Below are 14520 nucleotides of genomic sequence, written 5' to 3'. Positions count from 1 at the left end.
ATACAGATTTTCTGCAAGTCTGGATGGTGAGAGATGTCAGAAAGTAATAAGTAAATCAGAGGTTCTCAGTGGGAGAGTTGCTCCGCAGGAGACATTTGGCAGTGTCTGGAGATGTTTTTGACTGTCGTGACTGGGAGGAGGTGCTACTGGCATCTAGTGGGTAGAGGCTAGGGATGCTGTCAAACTTCTGCAGTGCACAAGACAGCCCCACGACAAAGAAGGACCCAACCCAAATGTCAGTAGTGCTGAGTTTGAGAAATCCTCGAGTAAATCATGTGTTCTCTGCAAACTAAGAATTATGGTCCTGGGGAGTGTTCATTTGTAGGTCTCCCAGGTCTCCTGGGGTGAGGTTTGCTTTTTCTTTGTTTTGTTTGCTTGTCTGTTGAGAGCCTGCTGGAAACTGAAAAGGCCACTGCAGGAGCCAGCTTTCTTTGGTGCTACCACCCTTGTGGCCACAGTTCTTGCTGTGGGATGGGTATCAGGGTAGGCTTAGGGAGGAAAACTAACAGGAGAAGAGGAAGAAGAAGAAAACAGTTTAGGCAGTAAAGGGACGCAGGCCTAGAATAATATTAAAACTAGAAAAACAAGTAAGATAAGAGGGGAAGGTAAAGTAGAAATTAAGAATCCAATAAAATGTTAAAGGAAATGAGTTGAGATTTAAAATCAAAGATAGGCTGAGCGTGTTGGCTCACACCTGTAATCCCAGCACTTTGGGAGGCCAAGGCAGGAGGATTGCTTGAGCTCAGGAGTTTGAGACCAGCTTGAGTAACATGATGAGACCCTGTCTCTACTATATATATATATATATATATATATATATATATATATATATATAGTAACATATATATAGCTACATATAGAGAGTAACATATATAGAGAGTAATATATATGGTAATATATATATAACTATATATATAGTAATATATGTATATATTTGCCCAGGCTGGAGTACAGTGGCACGATCTCGGCTCACTGCAACCCCTGCCTCCCAGGTTCAAGCAATTCTCCTGCCTCAGCCTCCCGAGTAGCTGGGATTACAGGCGTCTGCCACCACGCCTGGCTAATTTTTGTGTTTTTTGTAGAGACTGGATTTCATCATGTTGGCCAGGCTGGTCTGTAACTCCCGACCTCAAGTGATCCACCCACCTCAGCCTCCCAAAGTGCTGGGATTACAGATGTGAGCCACCGCACCCAGCCTTACTGTGCTTTATGAGAAATAAATACACCCCTGAAGTGCTGAGGAAGTCCAGACCCAAAAAACATGTTCTCATGGACTTAAAATTTCAAGTCAACTTTTTCTTAATTTCCAAAAGACAACAGTTTCTAAGTTTGCCTACTTTAGCTTTTCAAGTAAAATAAAAGATACGTAGATAGATGACTAGACCTCTAGCTGTCTGTCTGTCTCTGGAACATGTCCAAAACCAACTCATCATTTTCCCCTCAGACTTGCCCCTCTTTTTCTACTTCCTCTCTCAGGAATGCTGTGTCACCACCCAACTAGAAAAACCCATCAGAAACCCCAAGGTCACTTAAAATCTACTCTTTTCCTGATTTTCAAGAATACAATACATTGTTATTAACTCTAGTCACTATGTTGTACAACAGATCTCTTGAACTACTCCTCCTAACTGAAACTTTGTACTTTTGGCCAATATCTCCCCAACTGCCCCCAGCCCCTGCCCTGGTAGCCACCATTGTGCTCTCTACTTCCATTAGTTCAACCTTTTTAGATTCCACAAAAATTAATTTGTAAGGTAATGCATATGTTAATTAGCTCAATTTAGCCATTCCACAATGTATACATATTTCAAAACCGCATGTTGTACACAATAAATATATATGATTCTTGGCAGTTTAAAAATTAAAATAAATGAAAATAAAAATTAAACAAACCAAGGTCATTGTCACTCCTCCTTTCCCATTGGCCACTAAGTCCTGCTAATTCTGCCTATTAAACTATCTCAATTCTACTTTTTCCTCTTTCTCCTCTCCTGTGCAGTCTTTCCTTGGGCCCTCATTTCTTTCCTGCATTGTTTTAGCAGCACCATAACTGGTCAGCTGGCCCTTTAATGACTTAAACCGCCACACTGAGAAATAATGGTCTTTCTAAATGGCAAACTCGATTCTATATTCCATCCTTATTTGAGATCTTTTGGTATTTATTACCTAGGACTTTTATGTGAGCCATATGAGTCCCATTATGATCTGGCTACAACCCACTTCTCTGACTCATCTCCCTGTCACTCTGCCCCTCCCACAAAACTCGAACTCCCTACATTTCTCCCATGCTGTTTCCCAGCTTCGTGGCTTCACACATGCTGATTCCTCTGTCTGTAATGTCCTATACTTGTTTTGTCTTTCTGTAGAACTGCCTAAGAGCAGAGAGAATTCATGCTTTTGAAACGGGGAATTTCCCTTGTCCCTCTTACAGGGCATGTGATGGGGGTGTGGCTCACTTCTTAGGTGCCCCACTGCTCAAAACCCCTAGGGAAAGCAGGCAGATGGGCAGGTCATGGGGAGTGTGGGCTCCAACCCCATGGCAGCGTCTAGGGGTGGATGTTTACAGCTTCTGAAGCCCCAGTGGGCATGTGTTACGTGTGCTCTTTTAGTTTTGCTGTCAGTAGGCAGCTTGTGTTGATCAGCTCAGTTAGACCCTCTGCCTTATCGCAAGGACAGAGCGCTTTCTCTATCCTAGGGTTCTTGCCTGAGTATACCAGAAAAATCGGATCACACGTGGGCTTGGAGAATGAGTGCAAGGTTTTATTGAATGGTGGAAGTAGCACTCAGCAGATGGAAACGGAGCCAGAAGGGGTATGGAGTGGGAAGGTGGTTTTCCCTTGGAGTCAGGCCGCTTAGTAGCCGGGCTCTCCTCCGACCACCCTCAGCCAAACTCCGCGTTGTCCTGTCGTTCTGCTGTTGGTGGCCTGCCGGAGTCTGTCACTGTGTTCTTCTGCTGGTGTGTTGTTCCTCGCCTCTGCTTCTCTTGATGTCCAGCCGCTTGTGTGCCTGCCCGCTAGGATCTTGGGGTTTTTATAGGCACAAGATGGGGGTGTGGTGGGCCAGGGTGGTCTTGGGAAATGCAACATTTGGGCACAAAAACAGAAATGCCTGTCCTCACGTAGGTTGGTGGCCACAGGCCCAGGGGTGGAGCCCTAGCCAGGGACCACGCCCTTCTCTACCCAGCATTTCCCTGCCTGCCCCTCCCGTATCACTTTTCTTTTATTTATTTATTTTTTGAGACAGGGTCTCGCTCTGTTGCTCAGGCTGGAGTGCAGTGGCAGTATCTTGGCTCACTGCAATCTCTACCTCCTGGGTTCAAGTGATTCTTGTGCCTCAGCCTCCCTTATTTTATTTTTTAATCTGTCCTAGGCCAAGTGCAGTGGCTCACGCCTATAATCCCAGCACTTTGGGAGGCCGAGGTGGGTGGATCGTTTGAAACCAGGAGTTTGAGACCAGCCTGGGCAACATGGCAAAACCCTGTCTCTATAAAAATTACAAAAATGAACTGGACATGGTGGTGCATGCCTGTAGTCCCAGCTATTTGGGAGACAAGACAGGAGGAGTGCTTGAACCTGGGATGGGAAGGTTGCAGTGAGCAGAAATCCTGCTGCTGCATTCCAGCCTAGGCAACAGTGTGAAACTCTGTGTAAAAAAAAAAAAGTTTGTCCATTTATTTACATCTATCAAGTTCTTCCTACCAGAATGGAAGCCCTTTCGGGGTGAGGATATGTCTTACTCCATATTCCTATTTCTATGGCTGTGCCTAACACACAAGGCATGCTCAATAATTGTTTATTTCCTGCTCAAATGAGACAGAAGGAAATGGATGGAGGAGAGGTGGAAAATAAATGAGTGATTCATTTCTAACTATTTAGGCATGATTTCGCATCTTGGAAATCATATTACTGAGATTTGCAGTGCCTGTAATGTGAAAGACGAGGCTATTCTGTAATACAAAACGTAATGCCAGCTAAAATATAACAAAAATGTCTGTTGAAATGTATGCCTGCAAATTCCCATATTTCAGAAGCAAATAAAGAGCTGAAAGCCATTAAGAAAAAAAAGAGTGGTTGTTACTTTAACTGGTTTAAAAATAATTGATACATCTTGAAGTATTAAGTGTGCATCTTGAGGTCTTAATTTCAAGGCAATTTTGCTACAGATTTCTTTTGCTTCTGCTGTACAGATTAGCCAGCTAGTGCTGACATTAGTTCATGTGGTTTGTGCCCATCACAATTATTAGGCAGAACCAGCAGCACCAGGATACAACCTAAGGAGATCAACGTCCGTCCTAGAAAACTGCCACGACCTTCACAGGAGGGGTCTGATTTTTTTTTTTTTTTTTTTTTGAGATGGAGTCTCGCACTCTCACCCAGGCTGGAGTGCAGTGGCACAATCTTGGTTCACTGCAACCTCCACCTCCCAGGTGCAGGCGATTCTCCTGCCTCAGCCTTCTGTGTAGCTGGGATTACAGGTGCCCGCCACCACGCCCAGCTAATTTGTGTGTGTGTGTGTGTGTGTGTGTGTATTTTTAGTAGAGACGGGATTTCACTATGTTGACCAGGCTGGTCTTGAATGCCTGACCTGGTGATCCACCCGCCTCTGCCTTCCAAAGTGCTGGGATTACAGGCATGAGCCACCGCGCCCAGCACATTTGTTATATTCACAGTTTAAATTAATAAACCCATAACTCTCCCCTCCTCTCAGCCCATTTTTTTTTTCTTTTTTTTTTTTTTTTTTAGTGGAGCGATTATTTTGTGTGTGTGAAACAGAGTTTCACTCTATCGCCCAGGCTGGAGTGCAGTGGCATGATCATGGCTCACTGAAGCCTCAAACTCAAGAATTCTCCCACCTCAGTCTCCTGAGTAGCTGGGACTACAGGCACACACCACCATGCCAGGCTAATTTTTTTTTTTTTTTTGAGACGGAGTCTCGCTCTGTCGCCCAGGCTGGAGTGCAGTGGCGCAATCTCGGCTCACTGCAAGCTCCGCCTCCCAGGTTCACGCCATTCTCCTGCCTCAGCCTCTCCGAGTAGCTGGGACTACAGGCGCCCGCCACCACGCCTGGCTAATTTTTTGTATTTTTAGTAGAGACGGGGTTTCACCGTGGTCTCGATCTCCTGACCTCGTGATTCGCCCGCCTCGGCCTCCCAAAGTGCTGGGATTACAAGCGTGAGCCACTGCGCCCGGCCTGATTTTTTTAAAAAAATATATTTTGTAGGCCAGGCGCACTAGCTCACACCTGTAATCCCAGCACTTTGGGAGGCCGAGGCGGGCAGATTACCTGAAGTCGGAAGTTCGAGACCAGCCTGGCCAACATGGCAAAACCCCATCTCTACTAAAAATACAAAAGTTAACTGGGTGTGGTGGCAGACGCCTGTAATCCCAGCTACTTGGGAGGCTGAGGTAGAAGAATCACTTGAACCTGGGTGGTGGAGGTTGCAGTGAGCTGAGATCACGCCACTACACCGCAGCCTGGGTAACAGAGCAAGACTCCATCTTGAAAACATAAAAATAAATAAAAATAAAATAAAGCACAGTAAGCCATTCAGGGTGGGGAGTGGCTGAGGTTATGAATATGCTCACGTTCTGCACATTCGGTCTGTAACATAGAGAGGTTTAAGATTGCTTCTGCGTTTCAGGTAATTCAGAGGTCCGTGGGGCCAGCCAGCCTGAGCTTGCTCACCTTCAAAGTCTATGCAGCACCAAAAAAGGACTCACCTCCCAAAAATTCCGTGAAGGTTGATGAGGTAACATGTTGTTTATGTTGTGATATATTTTGAGTGCCTGATTTAGTTACTGTAGGATAATTTTTTACAAATTGTGTATCAGGAAGATGTGACTGTTTAAAAGACATTTTTAAATTTATTTTGAGACGGAGTTTTGCTCTTATTGCCCAGGCTGGAGTGCAATGGTGCGATCTCGGCTCACTGCAACCTCCTCCTCCTGGTTCAAGCCATTCTCCTGCCTCAGCCTCCCAAGTAGCTGGGATTACAGGCATGTGCCACCACGCCCGGCTAATTTTGTATTTTTAGTAGAGATGAGGTTTCACCATGTTGGCCAGGCTAGTCTCGAACTCCCGACCTCAGGTGATCCACTCGCCTCGGCCTCCCAAAGTGCTGGGATTACAAGCGTGAGCCACCACGCCCAGCCAGAAGACATTTAAATGGAGAAAATATATTTCCTTATAGTTTGTTTAATTTGTGGGAAATATTAAACTATGGCTTTTTCAACAGATAAACTTTAATGATACTTAGGTAAGGGCACAATTAAGGAATACTTTATAAATGTTTACTGGGGAATCCACTGTGTCCCAGTAGGTTATAAGCACAATTCACTTTTCTAAGTGGTCTGCCTGATTCTTGGCGTATCTTGATTCTTATCGAGCCAAGAAGATATTCACATTTTTTCCTCTCTAAGAAATTAGAGATCTGGACCCTTTCTGTTTCTTGGCTGGAGATGCTGCTCATAAGTATATACTTAATAAATACTAAATTTAAAAAAAAGCAAGAAATCTTCTCTCTACTGTTTACATTCCTTTTTGGGTCTGTACTTCCCACTAATTATTTTGGATATTCAGTTTCTGTTGCCTTTGAATAAAGTGAGGTAAGAATCTCCCTTCAGTCCTGGGTAGAGTTACTAGACTGGTGTTTACATAAAGCTAATTAGCTTATCTTTTGCCCTTTACTCTCTTCTCAGGCCTTGGCACAGTGGCATTTTTGAGGGTAAAGAAGGCAGCCAGCAGTGGCTGTGAGAAGTTCTCTGGGTGGGGAACAAACCTGCTGTCCTGCTTTGATTAACATCAGACCAATCATTTGAACTGAATGACATGCTCTTTGGTTACTCTCAAGCTTTTTTAACCCCTTCACCCACCCTTTAGAGTAATAAAATCCTTTTTCCAAGCTCAATCTAAGGTGGAATACCAAATACCAGTATATAAAATGGATAATGAGGAGCTGCTTTGTTTGTAGTCAGTGGGTGGGGAGAAGGTAGGACACCTCATAGCCCTGCCCTTTTGGCCTTGGCCTCGTTGATTAAGGAAATAAGGTGCAGAGATAGTTTGAGGTAAAGTTCAGGTTGCTTGTAACCCTTAGAGTCACTGGAATTCATGAAGTATTATTATTATTATTATTTTTGAGATGGAATCTCGCTCTTGCCCAGGCTTGAGTGCACTGGCACAATCTTGACTTACTGCTACCTCCACCTCCCAGGTTCAAGAGATTCTCCTGCCTCAGCCTCCCGAGTAGCTGGGATTACAGGCGCCCACCACGACACCTGGCTAAGTTTTGTATTTTTAGTAGAGACTGGGTTTCGCCATGTTGGCCAGGCTGGTCTCGAACTCCTGACCTTAAGTGATCCGCCTTCCTTGGCTGCTCAAAGTGCTGGGATTACAAGCGTTAACCACCACACCCGACCACAGAGTCACTGTAATTCATGAATTACTAGAAATATTATATTAAATACTTACAAATTTGATAAATGTATCCTGTAGACAGTACATCTTTTAAATCTTTGTTTTGTTTTAATGTGCACAGCTTTCACTCTACTCAGTTCCTGAGGGTCAGTCGAAGTATGTGGAGGAGGCAAGGAGCCAGCTTGAAGAAAGCATCTCACAGCTCCGACACTATTGCGAGCCATACACAACCTGGTGTCAGGTACAGCTGTTCTGAAAATGGAGTGAATGCATTTCTGTTTAGAGTCCATAAAGAAAAGTCTGTATTGGCTGCATGTTTTTGGAAAAAGGCATGATAAAGGGCCCCGAGATGGTTGACAGAGGCTGGGAAGGGTAGTGGGGGTCTGGGGAGAAGGTGAGGGTGGCTAATGGGTGCAAAAAAAAAAAATAGCAAGAATGAATAAAATCTATTCGATAGCACAACAGAATGACTATAGTCAACAATAATTTAATTGTACATTTTAAAATAACTTAAAGAGTGTAATTGGATTGTTTGTAACACTAAGGATAAATGCTTGAGCGGATGGATTCCGCATTCTCCATATTGTGCTTATTTCACATTGCTTGCCTGTGTCAACACATCTCATGTACCCCATAAATGTATATACCTACTACGTACCCACAAAAATTTTTAAATAAAAGGCCCCAAGTTAAAAGTGCCTGACTTATAGATGTTCTTCAGTGCCATCTAAGGAGGGGGTGCAGAGATGCCCTAGCTTCCTGGTGACAGCTGTTGCCACAGCTATAGAGAGAATTTCCCTCTCCCTGGGCAGTGCATAACACCTTGACTAGAGAGCAGAGGGGCTAGGAACTACCTTGTTGCTTGCAGTTATGAAAACATTGTTGTCTACCAGGGGAGGCTTGTGGGCTGGAACTCTAAACAAAGGAAAAAGATGCAACGTAAACACTTACATAAAAATTGTGAAGTGTTTCTCCCCCCAGTATACAAATCGGTGCCACTTAAACCAGGAGGGGATATGGCATTTTGAATGCTATACTAGGAGGGTAGATACTAAAATAGGGTAGAATTCCATGCTGGATTACTGAACTATTTGTCCTAGTGACCAAAGAACTACATATACAGATTGGTTTCTGTCCCTGCCTGGGTTGTAGGTCAGGCATTTGTCATTACGTAAATGAAAAGTATTTCTGTGATTTTTGACATCAGTAACCAACGTTTACAATCTATAGAATGCTTTTGTAGGCTTTGATACATATGTTTGCTGTACTTGATCTTGATTTTGAAAATTGAGGACAAATTAATAAAAACTAATAGATGTAGATATGTGGGAAATTGTCTAGATTTACCTTGCTTGAGATTTATAAATTTAGTCTTTTTGGGGTTTTTTTGGGGTTGTTTTTTTTTTTTTTGAGACGGAGTCTTGCTCTGTCGCCCAGGCTGGAGTGCAGTAGCGTGCTCTCAGCTCACTGCAACCTCCACCTCCCGGGTTCAAGCAGTTCTCCCACCTCAGCCTCCCGAGTAGCTGGGATTATAGGCACGAGCTACCATGCCCGGCTCATTTTTGTATTTTTCGTAGAGACGGGGTTTTGCCATGTTGGCCAGGCTGATCTCGAACTCCTGACCTCAAGTGATCTGTCCACCTTGGCCTCCCAAAGTGCTGGGATTACAGGCGTGAGCCACCATGCCTGGCCTAAATTCGATTTTGATCCAGAGCTTGTTTAAAAATTTTTAATTTCCATTGCCTATGCTGCTGTTGAACTTTTGGTCACCAATTTAGAAAGAAAATAGTAAAGCATGGACTCTATCAACAATATAAATTAGGCCATTATACTTAAGTATCATAACCATATTATTGAGTTAAGTAATACCTAAAGACTTTATACATAATGTGTTGTAAAATGATTAGACTTTATTCTCTTGTTCTAGAAGATTTTTAAACTTCTGGTAGTTAAGATAAAGTCAGCAAATTTGTGTGGATATTTTTGTATCATGTAGGCATGACTACTGTTACTTGTAGTCTGTCTGGTTTTTTTGTTTGTTTGTTTGTTTTTGGCAATAAAAGTACTTTGTACCTTTTAGCCTACGGTTGCTTGTTGTTTTTTACCTTTTCTTCCATGCGTGATACTCAGTGCAGCAAAATACCTCCCTGGACGATGGATTAGTTATCTATATGTTTATTTCCACTACTACTAAATATAAAAACTTTCTTGTAATTATAATAGTTTTTGTAATTATAATGGTTTTATTTTCCTGGGTAGAACAAAGTCTTTATGAATGGAAATATTTCTAATTCCTGGTTCCTTTTTCAGACCAGCAATTTCTAGCCCTTTTCTTGAAGAACCAATTTAATTTTGCTTTTTTGTTTTTTGTTTTTTTGTTTTTTTGTTTTTGAGATGGAGTCTCGCTCTGTTGCCAGGCTGGAGTGCAGTGGTGCAGTCTCAGCTCACTGCAACCTCCGCCTCCCGGGTTCAAGTGATTCTCCTGCCTCAGCTTCCCGAGTAGCTGGGACTACAGGTGTGTGCTACCACGCCCAGCTAATTTTTGTATTTTTAGTAGAGACGGGGTTTCACCGTGTTGGCCAGGGTGGTCGCGATCTCTTGACCTTGTGATCTGCCCACCTCGGCCTCCCAAGGTGCTGGGATTACAGGCATGATCCACTGTGCCCGGCCTTAATTTTTTTTAATAGTAAAAATATTAAGCTAGCAAAAGAAATGGGCAATCATTCTAGATATTGATCTGAAGTTTTCTTTTTTTTTTTTTTTGGTAGAGACAAGGTTTCACCATGTTGCCCGGGCTGATCTCAAACTCCTGGGCTCAAGAGATCTGCCCACCTCAGCCTCCCAAATAGCTCAGACTACAGACACATACCACCATGCCCAACTAATATTTTTATTTTTATTTTTATTTATTTTTTATTTTTTTGAGATGGAGTCTTGCTCTGTCCCCCATGCTGGAGTGCAGTGGCGTGATCTCGGCTCACTGCAAGCTCCGCCTCTCGGGTTCACGCCATTCTCCTGCCTCAGCCTCCCGAGTAGCTGGGACTACAGGTGCCTGCCACCACACCCGGCTAATTTTTTTGTATTTCTAGTAGAGACTGGGTTTCACTGTGTTAGCCAGGATGGTCTCGATCTGCTGACCTCGTGATCTGCCCGCCTTGGCCTCCCAAAGTGCTGGGATTACAGGTGTGAGCCACAGCGCCCAGCCTAATATTTTTTTTTTTTTGTAGAGATGGGATCTCTGCTGTGTTGCCCAAGCTGGTTCTCAAATTCCTGACCTCACAAGATACTCCTGTCTTAGCCTCCCAAAGTGCTGGGATTACAGGCGTGAAATAATGGATTTTAATGAAGTAATACTCAGTTCTTTAGATCTTCTGCCTAATTCAGCATTTATTATTTCAGGTCATTTAAAAGAATGAGGATAGCTTGTTCTGACTTGAACTGAATTACACAAAACAAATCCTTTTCCAGGCAGGGCGCAGTGGCTCACACCTGTAATCCCAGCAGTTTGGGAGGCCAAGGCAGGTGGATCACCTGAGGTCAGGAGTTTGAGACCAGCCTGGCCAACATAGCGAAACCCTGTCCCTACCAAACATACAAAAATTAGTTGGACGTGGTGGCAGGCACCTGTAATCCCAGCTACTCGGGAGGCTGAGGCAGGAGAATCACTTGAATCTAGGAGGCGGAGGTTGCAGTGAGCTGAGGTCGCGCCACTGCACTCCAGCCTGGGCGACAAGAGCGAAACTCTATCTCAAAAAAAAAAAAAAAAAATTTAATTAATTAAAATAAAAATAAAAAAACAAATCCTTTTCCAAGTGGCAACTAGTTTTGATACTATCTGATACCCATATATCTCTTGTCTTCACTGTAGATTTCTTGAAGGTGGGTACCTTCTAGCAGGTCCCTTGTTTCCTTCAGGATCATGTGATGTTCATGTACAAAGCCTTTTTTTTTTTTTTTTTTTTTGAGACACGACCAGGCTGGAGCGCAGTGGCGCCATCTCGGCTCACTGCAACCTCCACCTCCCGGATTCAAGTGATTCTCCTGCCTCAGCCTCCGAGTAGCTGGGACTACAGGCGTGTGCCACCACGCCTGGCTAATTTTTGTATTTTTAGCAGAGACAGGGTTTCACCATGTTGGTCAGGCTGGTCTCCAACTCCTGACCTCAGGTGATCTGCCCCAATCGCCTCCCAAAGTGCTGGGATTACAGGAGTGAGCCATCATGCCTGGCCACAAAGCCTTTTTATTGTTTTTAAGAGAATGTTGACACCTCATTTGCTTTGGGCTATAGCCTTTGTCTCATTAAAGCTGGTCATTCTTGCTTCAAATGGGCAGTTTCCAGATGTAGGCTCTAATTAATGGCAGATCAGGAAGTAGTTAATATGAAAGACAGATTTAATCTCATGGAGAAAAGCTTGCCACTTAAGTATCAAGGGGATTGATTTTTAGTCTATTTTTTCCATTTTAATGGAAGAGTGAAATGGCTGGATTGTTGAAACCACTCTGCTTGGAATCTGCTTCCTGTGGCAGTAGTAAGCCATTCTGCTGAGTAATTTGCAGTGAAGGGAAGATTATAATAGGAAAAACAAACAAAAAGACCCAGACAGACAGTGTATCCCTTTGTTCAAAAAGCGTTAATAACATGATAATTTATTCAGTAAAAACAAGTATATTTATTCTATTAACTTTCTAATCAGCAGATCCTGTGAATAGTTTCATTCAGTTTCTTTTTACCTTTTTAGGAAACGTACTCCCAAACTAAGCCCAAGATGCAAAGTTTGGTTCAATGGGGGTTAGGTAAGTTGATTTTAAATTAGGTATAATCAGCTACTTCATTAACATTGAACTCTTTAATCGGAGTTCCATGAATGAGCTCCAAGAAATCTGTGGATTCCTTAAAATTATATGCAGAATTTTAGAGCTATGTGGATTTTTCTGGGAAGAGGAGCTGTTGTTTTCATCAGATTTCAGGCAACTAGCGTCCCCAAATAGTCAGGTAAGTCTCTTCAAGATCGTTAGGATTCTTGGGCTAGCAAGTACAGATATACTGCTTTAAAAAAAAAAAAAATCTCATTTCCAGGTGCAGTGTAATACACCATACTAATTCATCAATAGATTTTCTGAATCGGAATAGCTCATTTGCATTGCAATTAATACATGCTGTAGAAGTTTTGAAGCAGGAAGGAGCTGAGCTGGTACTCCTATGAAAGGTCTTATTGCATAATCGATAGTGTTCTTACTTTTTTTTCATTTGGTTTTATTTTCCTTGATTATTTTTCAGTTGTGGGCCACTTACCACATACACTCACAAACTGGATTCACAGTCCATGTTCTGACTAATCTTAATCAGAAACTGGTAAATTAATAAAGATACCGATCATATTTCATTCCCCTTATTGGGCATCTCAGAAACAAAATCTTGTTTTTACAAGGATTTGTTTCCATGATAGAACAAAATAAACGTGAGTACAGTTTATTTCTTTGCTAAGATCATCATGGTGTATTGATGTCCTGATATTTCTGAGACTGTCAGATAAATTTATCGTTTGAAGACAGACATAATAATAGCTACCTACTGGTTTTTTTTTTTTTTTTGAGACAAAATCTCACTCTGTCACCCAGGCTAGAGTGCAGTGGCACAATCTCACTCTGTCACCCAGGCTAGAGTGCAGTGGCACAATCTCAGCTCACTGATACCTTTGTCTCTCAGGTTCAAGCGATTCTCCCACCTCAGCTTCCCGAGTAGCTGGGATTACAAGCGTGCGCCACCACATCCAGCTAGTTTTTGTATTTTTAGTAGAGACAAGGTTTCACCTTGTTAGCTGGGCTGGTCTCAAACTCCTGACCTCAAGTGATCTGCCCGCCTCAGCCCAAAGTATTGGGATTACAGGCGTGAGCCACTGTACCTGGCCCCCTACTGGTTCTTTAAATTATTAAGGCATGTTAATAAGTAACATCTTAATTTTATTAATTTCATAAACACTTATTTAAGACTTACATGTCAGGTACTATTCTAAGTGCTTTACAAATACCAATTTATTGGGGGTGGAGTGAGGATGGTTAATGAGTACAAAAATATAGTTAGAATGAATAAGACCTAGTATTTGATAGCACAGTAGGGTGACTGCAGTCAATAATACTTTATTGTACATTTTATTTTTTATTATTTTATTTATTTTTTATTTTTTTGAGACAGATTCTCGCTCTGTTGCCCAGGCTGGAGTGCAGTGGCACTATCTTGGCTCATTGCAACCTCCGCCTCCCAGGTTCAAGCAATTCTCCTGTCTCAGCCTCCTGAGTAGCTAGGACTACAGGCACACGCCACCACGCCCAGCCTATTTTTTGTATTTTTAGTAGAGACGGGTTTCACCATATTGGTCAGGCTGGTATCGAACTCCTGACCTCAGGCGATCCACCCACCTCGGCCCCCCAAAGTGCTGGGATTGCAGATGTGAGCTGCCGCGCCTGGCTTATTGTACATTTTAAATAACTAAAAAAGCTATACTCTTTTAGGTATTATAAGTAAACTAAAAGAGTGTAATTGGGATGCTTGTAACACAAAGAAAAATGATAAATACTTGAGATAAAGGATACCTCATTTACCCTGATGTGATTATTATGCATTGTATGCCTGAACCAAAATACCTCATTTACCCCGTAAATATATACACCTACTATGTACCCACAAAAATTTGATATATATATATAAATTCGCATAACAAGCTGACAGATACCTTATTATCTTCATTTTTATCCGAGGAAACTAGAGAACTCCTGATATAGTCTTTTATCTGTCCATGTGTGGCTGAGAGGTCTCTTGTTTAAGTTTTTCTGAGACAGGATGTTGCTCTGTCATCCAGGCTGGAATGCAGTGGCGTGATCATAGCTCACTGCAGCCTCGACCTCATGGGCTCAAGCAATCCTCCCAGCTCAGCCTCCTGAGTAGCTAGGATTACAGGCATGTGCCATCACATTTTTTCCATTTTTTGTAGAGACAGAGTCTCACTTTGTTGCCCAGACTCCGTGCAGTCTTAAAACATATCTTCTTTCCCCTTTCTTTGTGATTTACCCACTTTGGCCCAGCTCACCAGAGCCATCTGGGTGTCCCTC

General features: G+C 42.8%; 1 protein-coding gene across 3 annotated transcripts in view; it reads left to right on the top strand.

Moving 5' to 3' along the window:
- APOO (apolipoprotein O) overlaps positions 1-14520 on the top strand; it is a 75146-nt gene that overhangs the window by 22422 nt on the left and 38204 nt on the right. For all 3 annotated transcript variants that reach the window (XM_030807368.1, XM_030807369.1, XM_003261151.2), the window contains exons 2-4: positions 5642-5749; positions 7535-7654; positions 12153-12207. In XM_030807368.1, the coding sequence (XP_030663228.1) occupies positions 5642-5749; positions 7535-7654; positions 12153-12207 (283 nt within the window). The remainder of the gene's footprint in view (positions 1-5641; positions 5750-7534; positions 7655-12152; positions 12208-14520) is intronic.

Source organism: Nomascus leucogenys, chromosome X (assembly GCF_006542625.1).
Source record: "Nomascus leucogenys isolate Asia chromosome X, Asia_NLE_v1, whole genome shotgun sequence".
Classification (NCBI taxonomy): domain Eukaryota; kingdom Metazoa; phylum Chordata; class Mammalia; order Primates; family Hylobatidae; genus Nomascus; species Nomascus leucogenys.
Note: the sequence above shows the minus strand (reverse complement) of the source record. Positions and strands in the feature narration are given on the sequence as shown.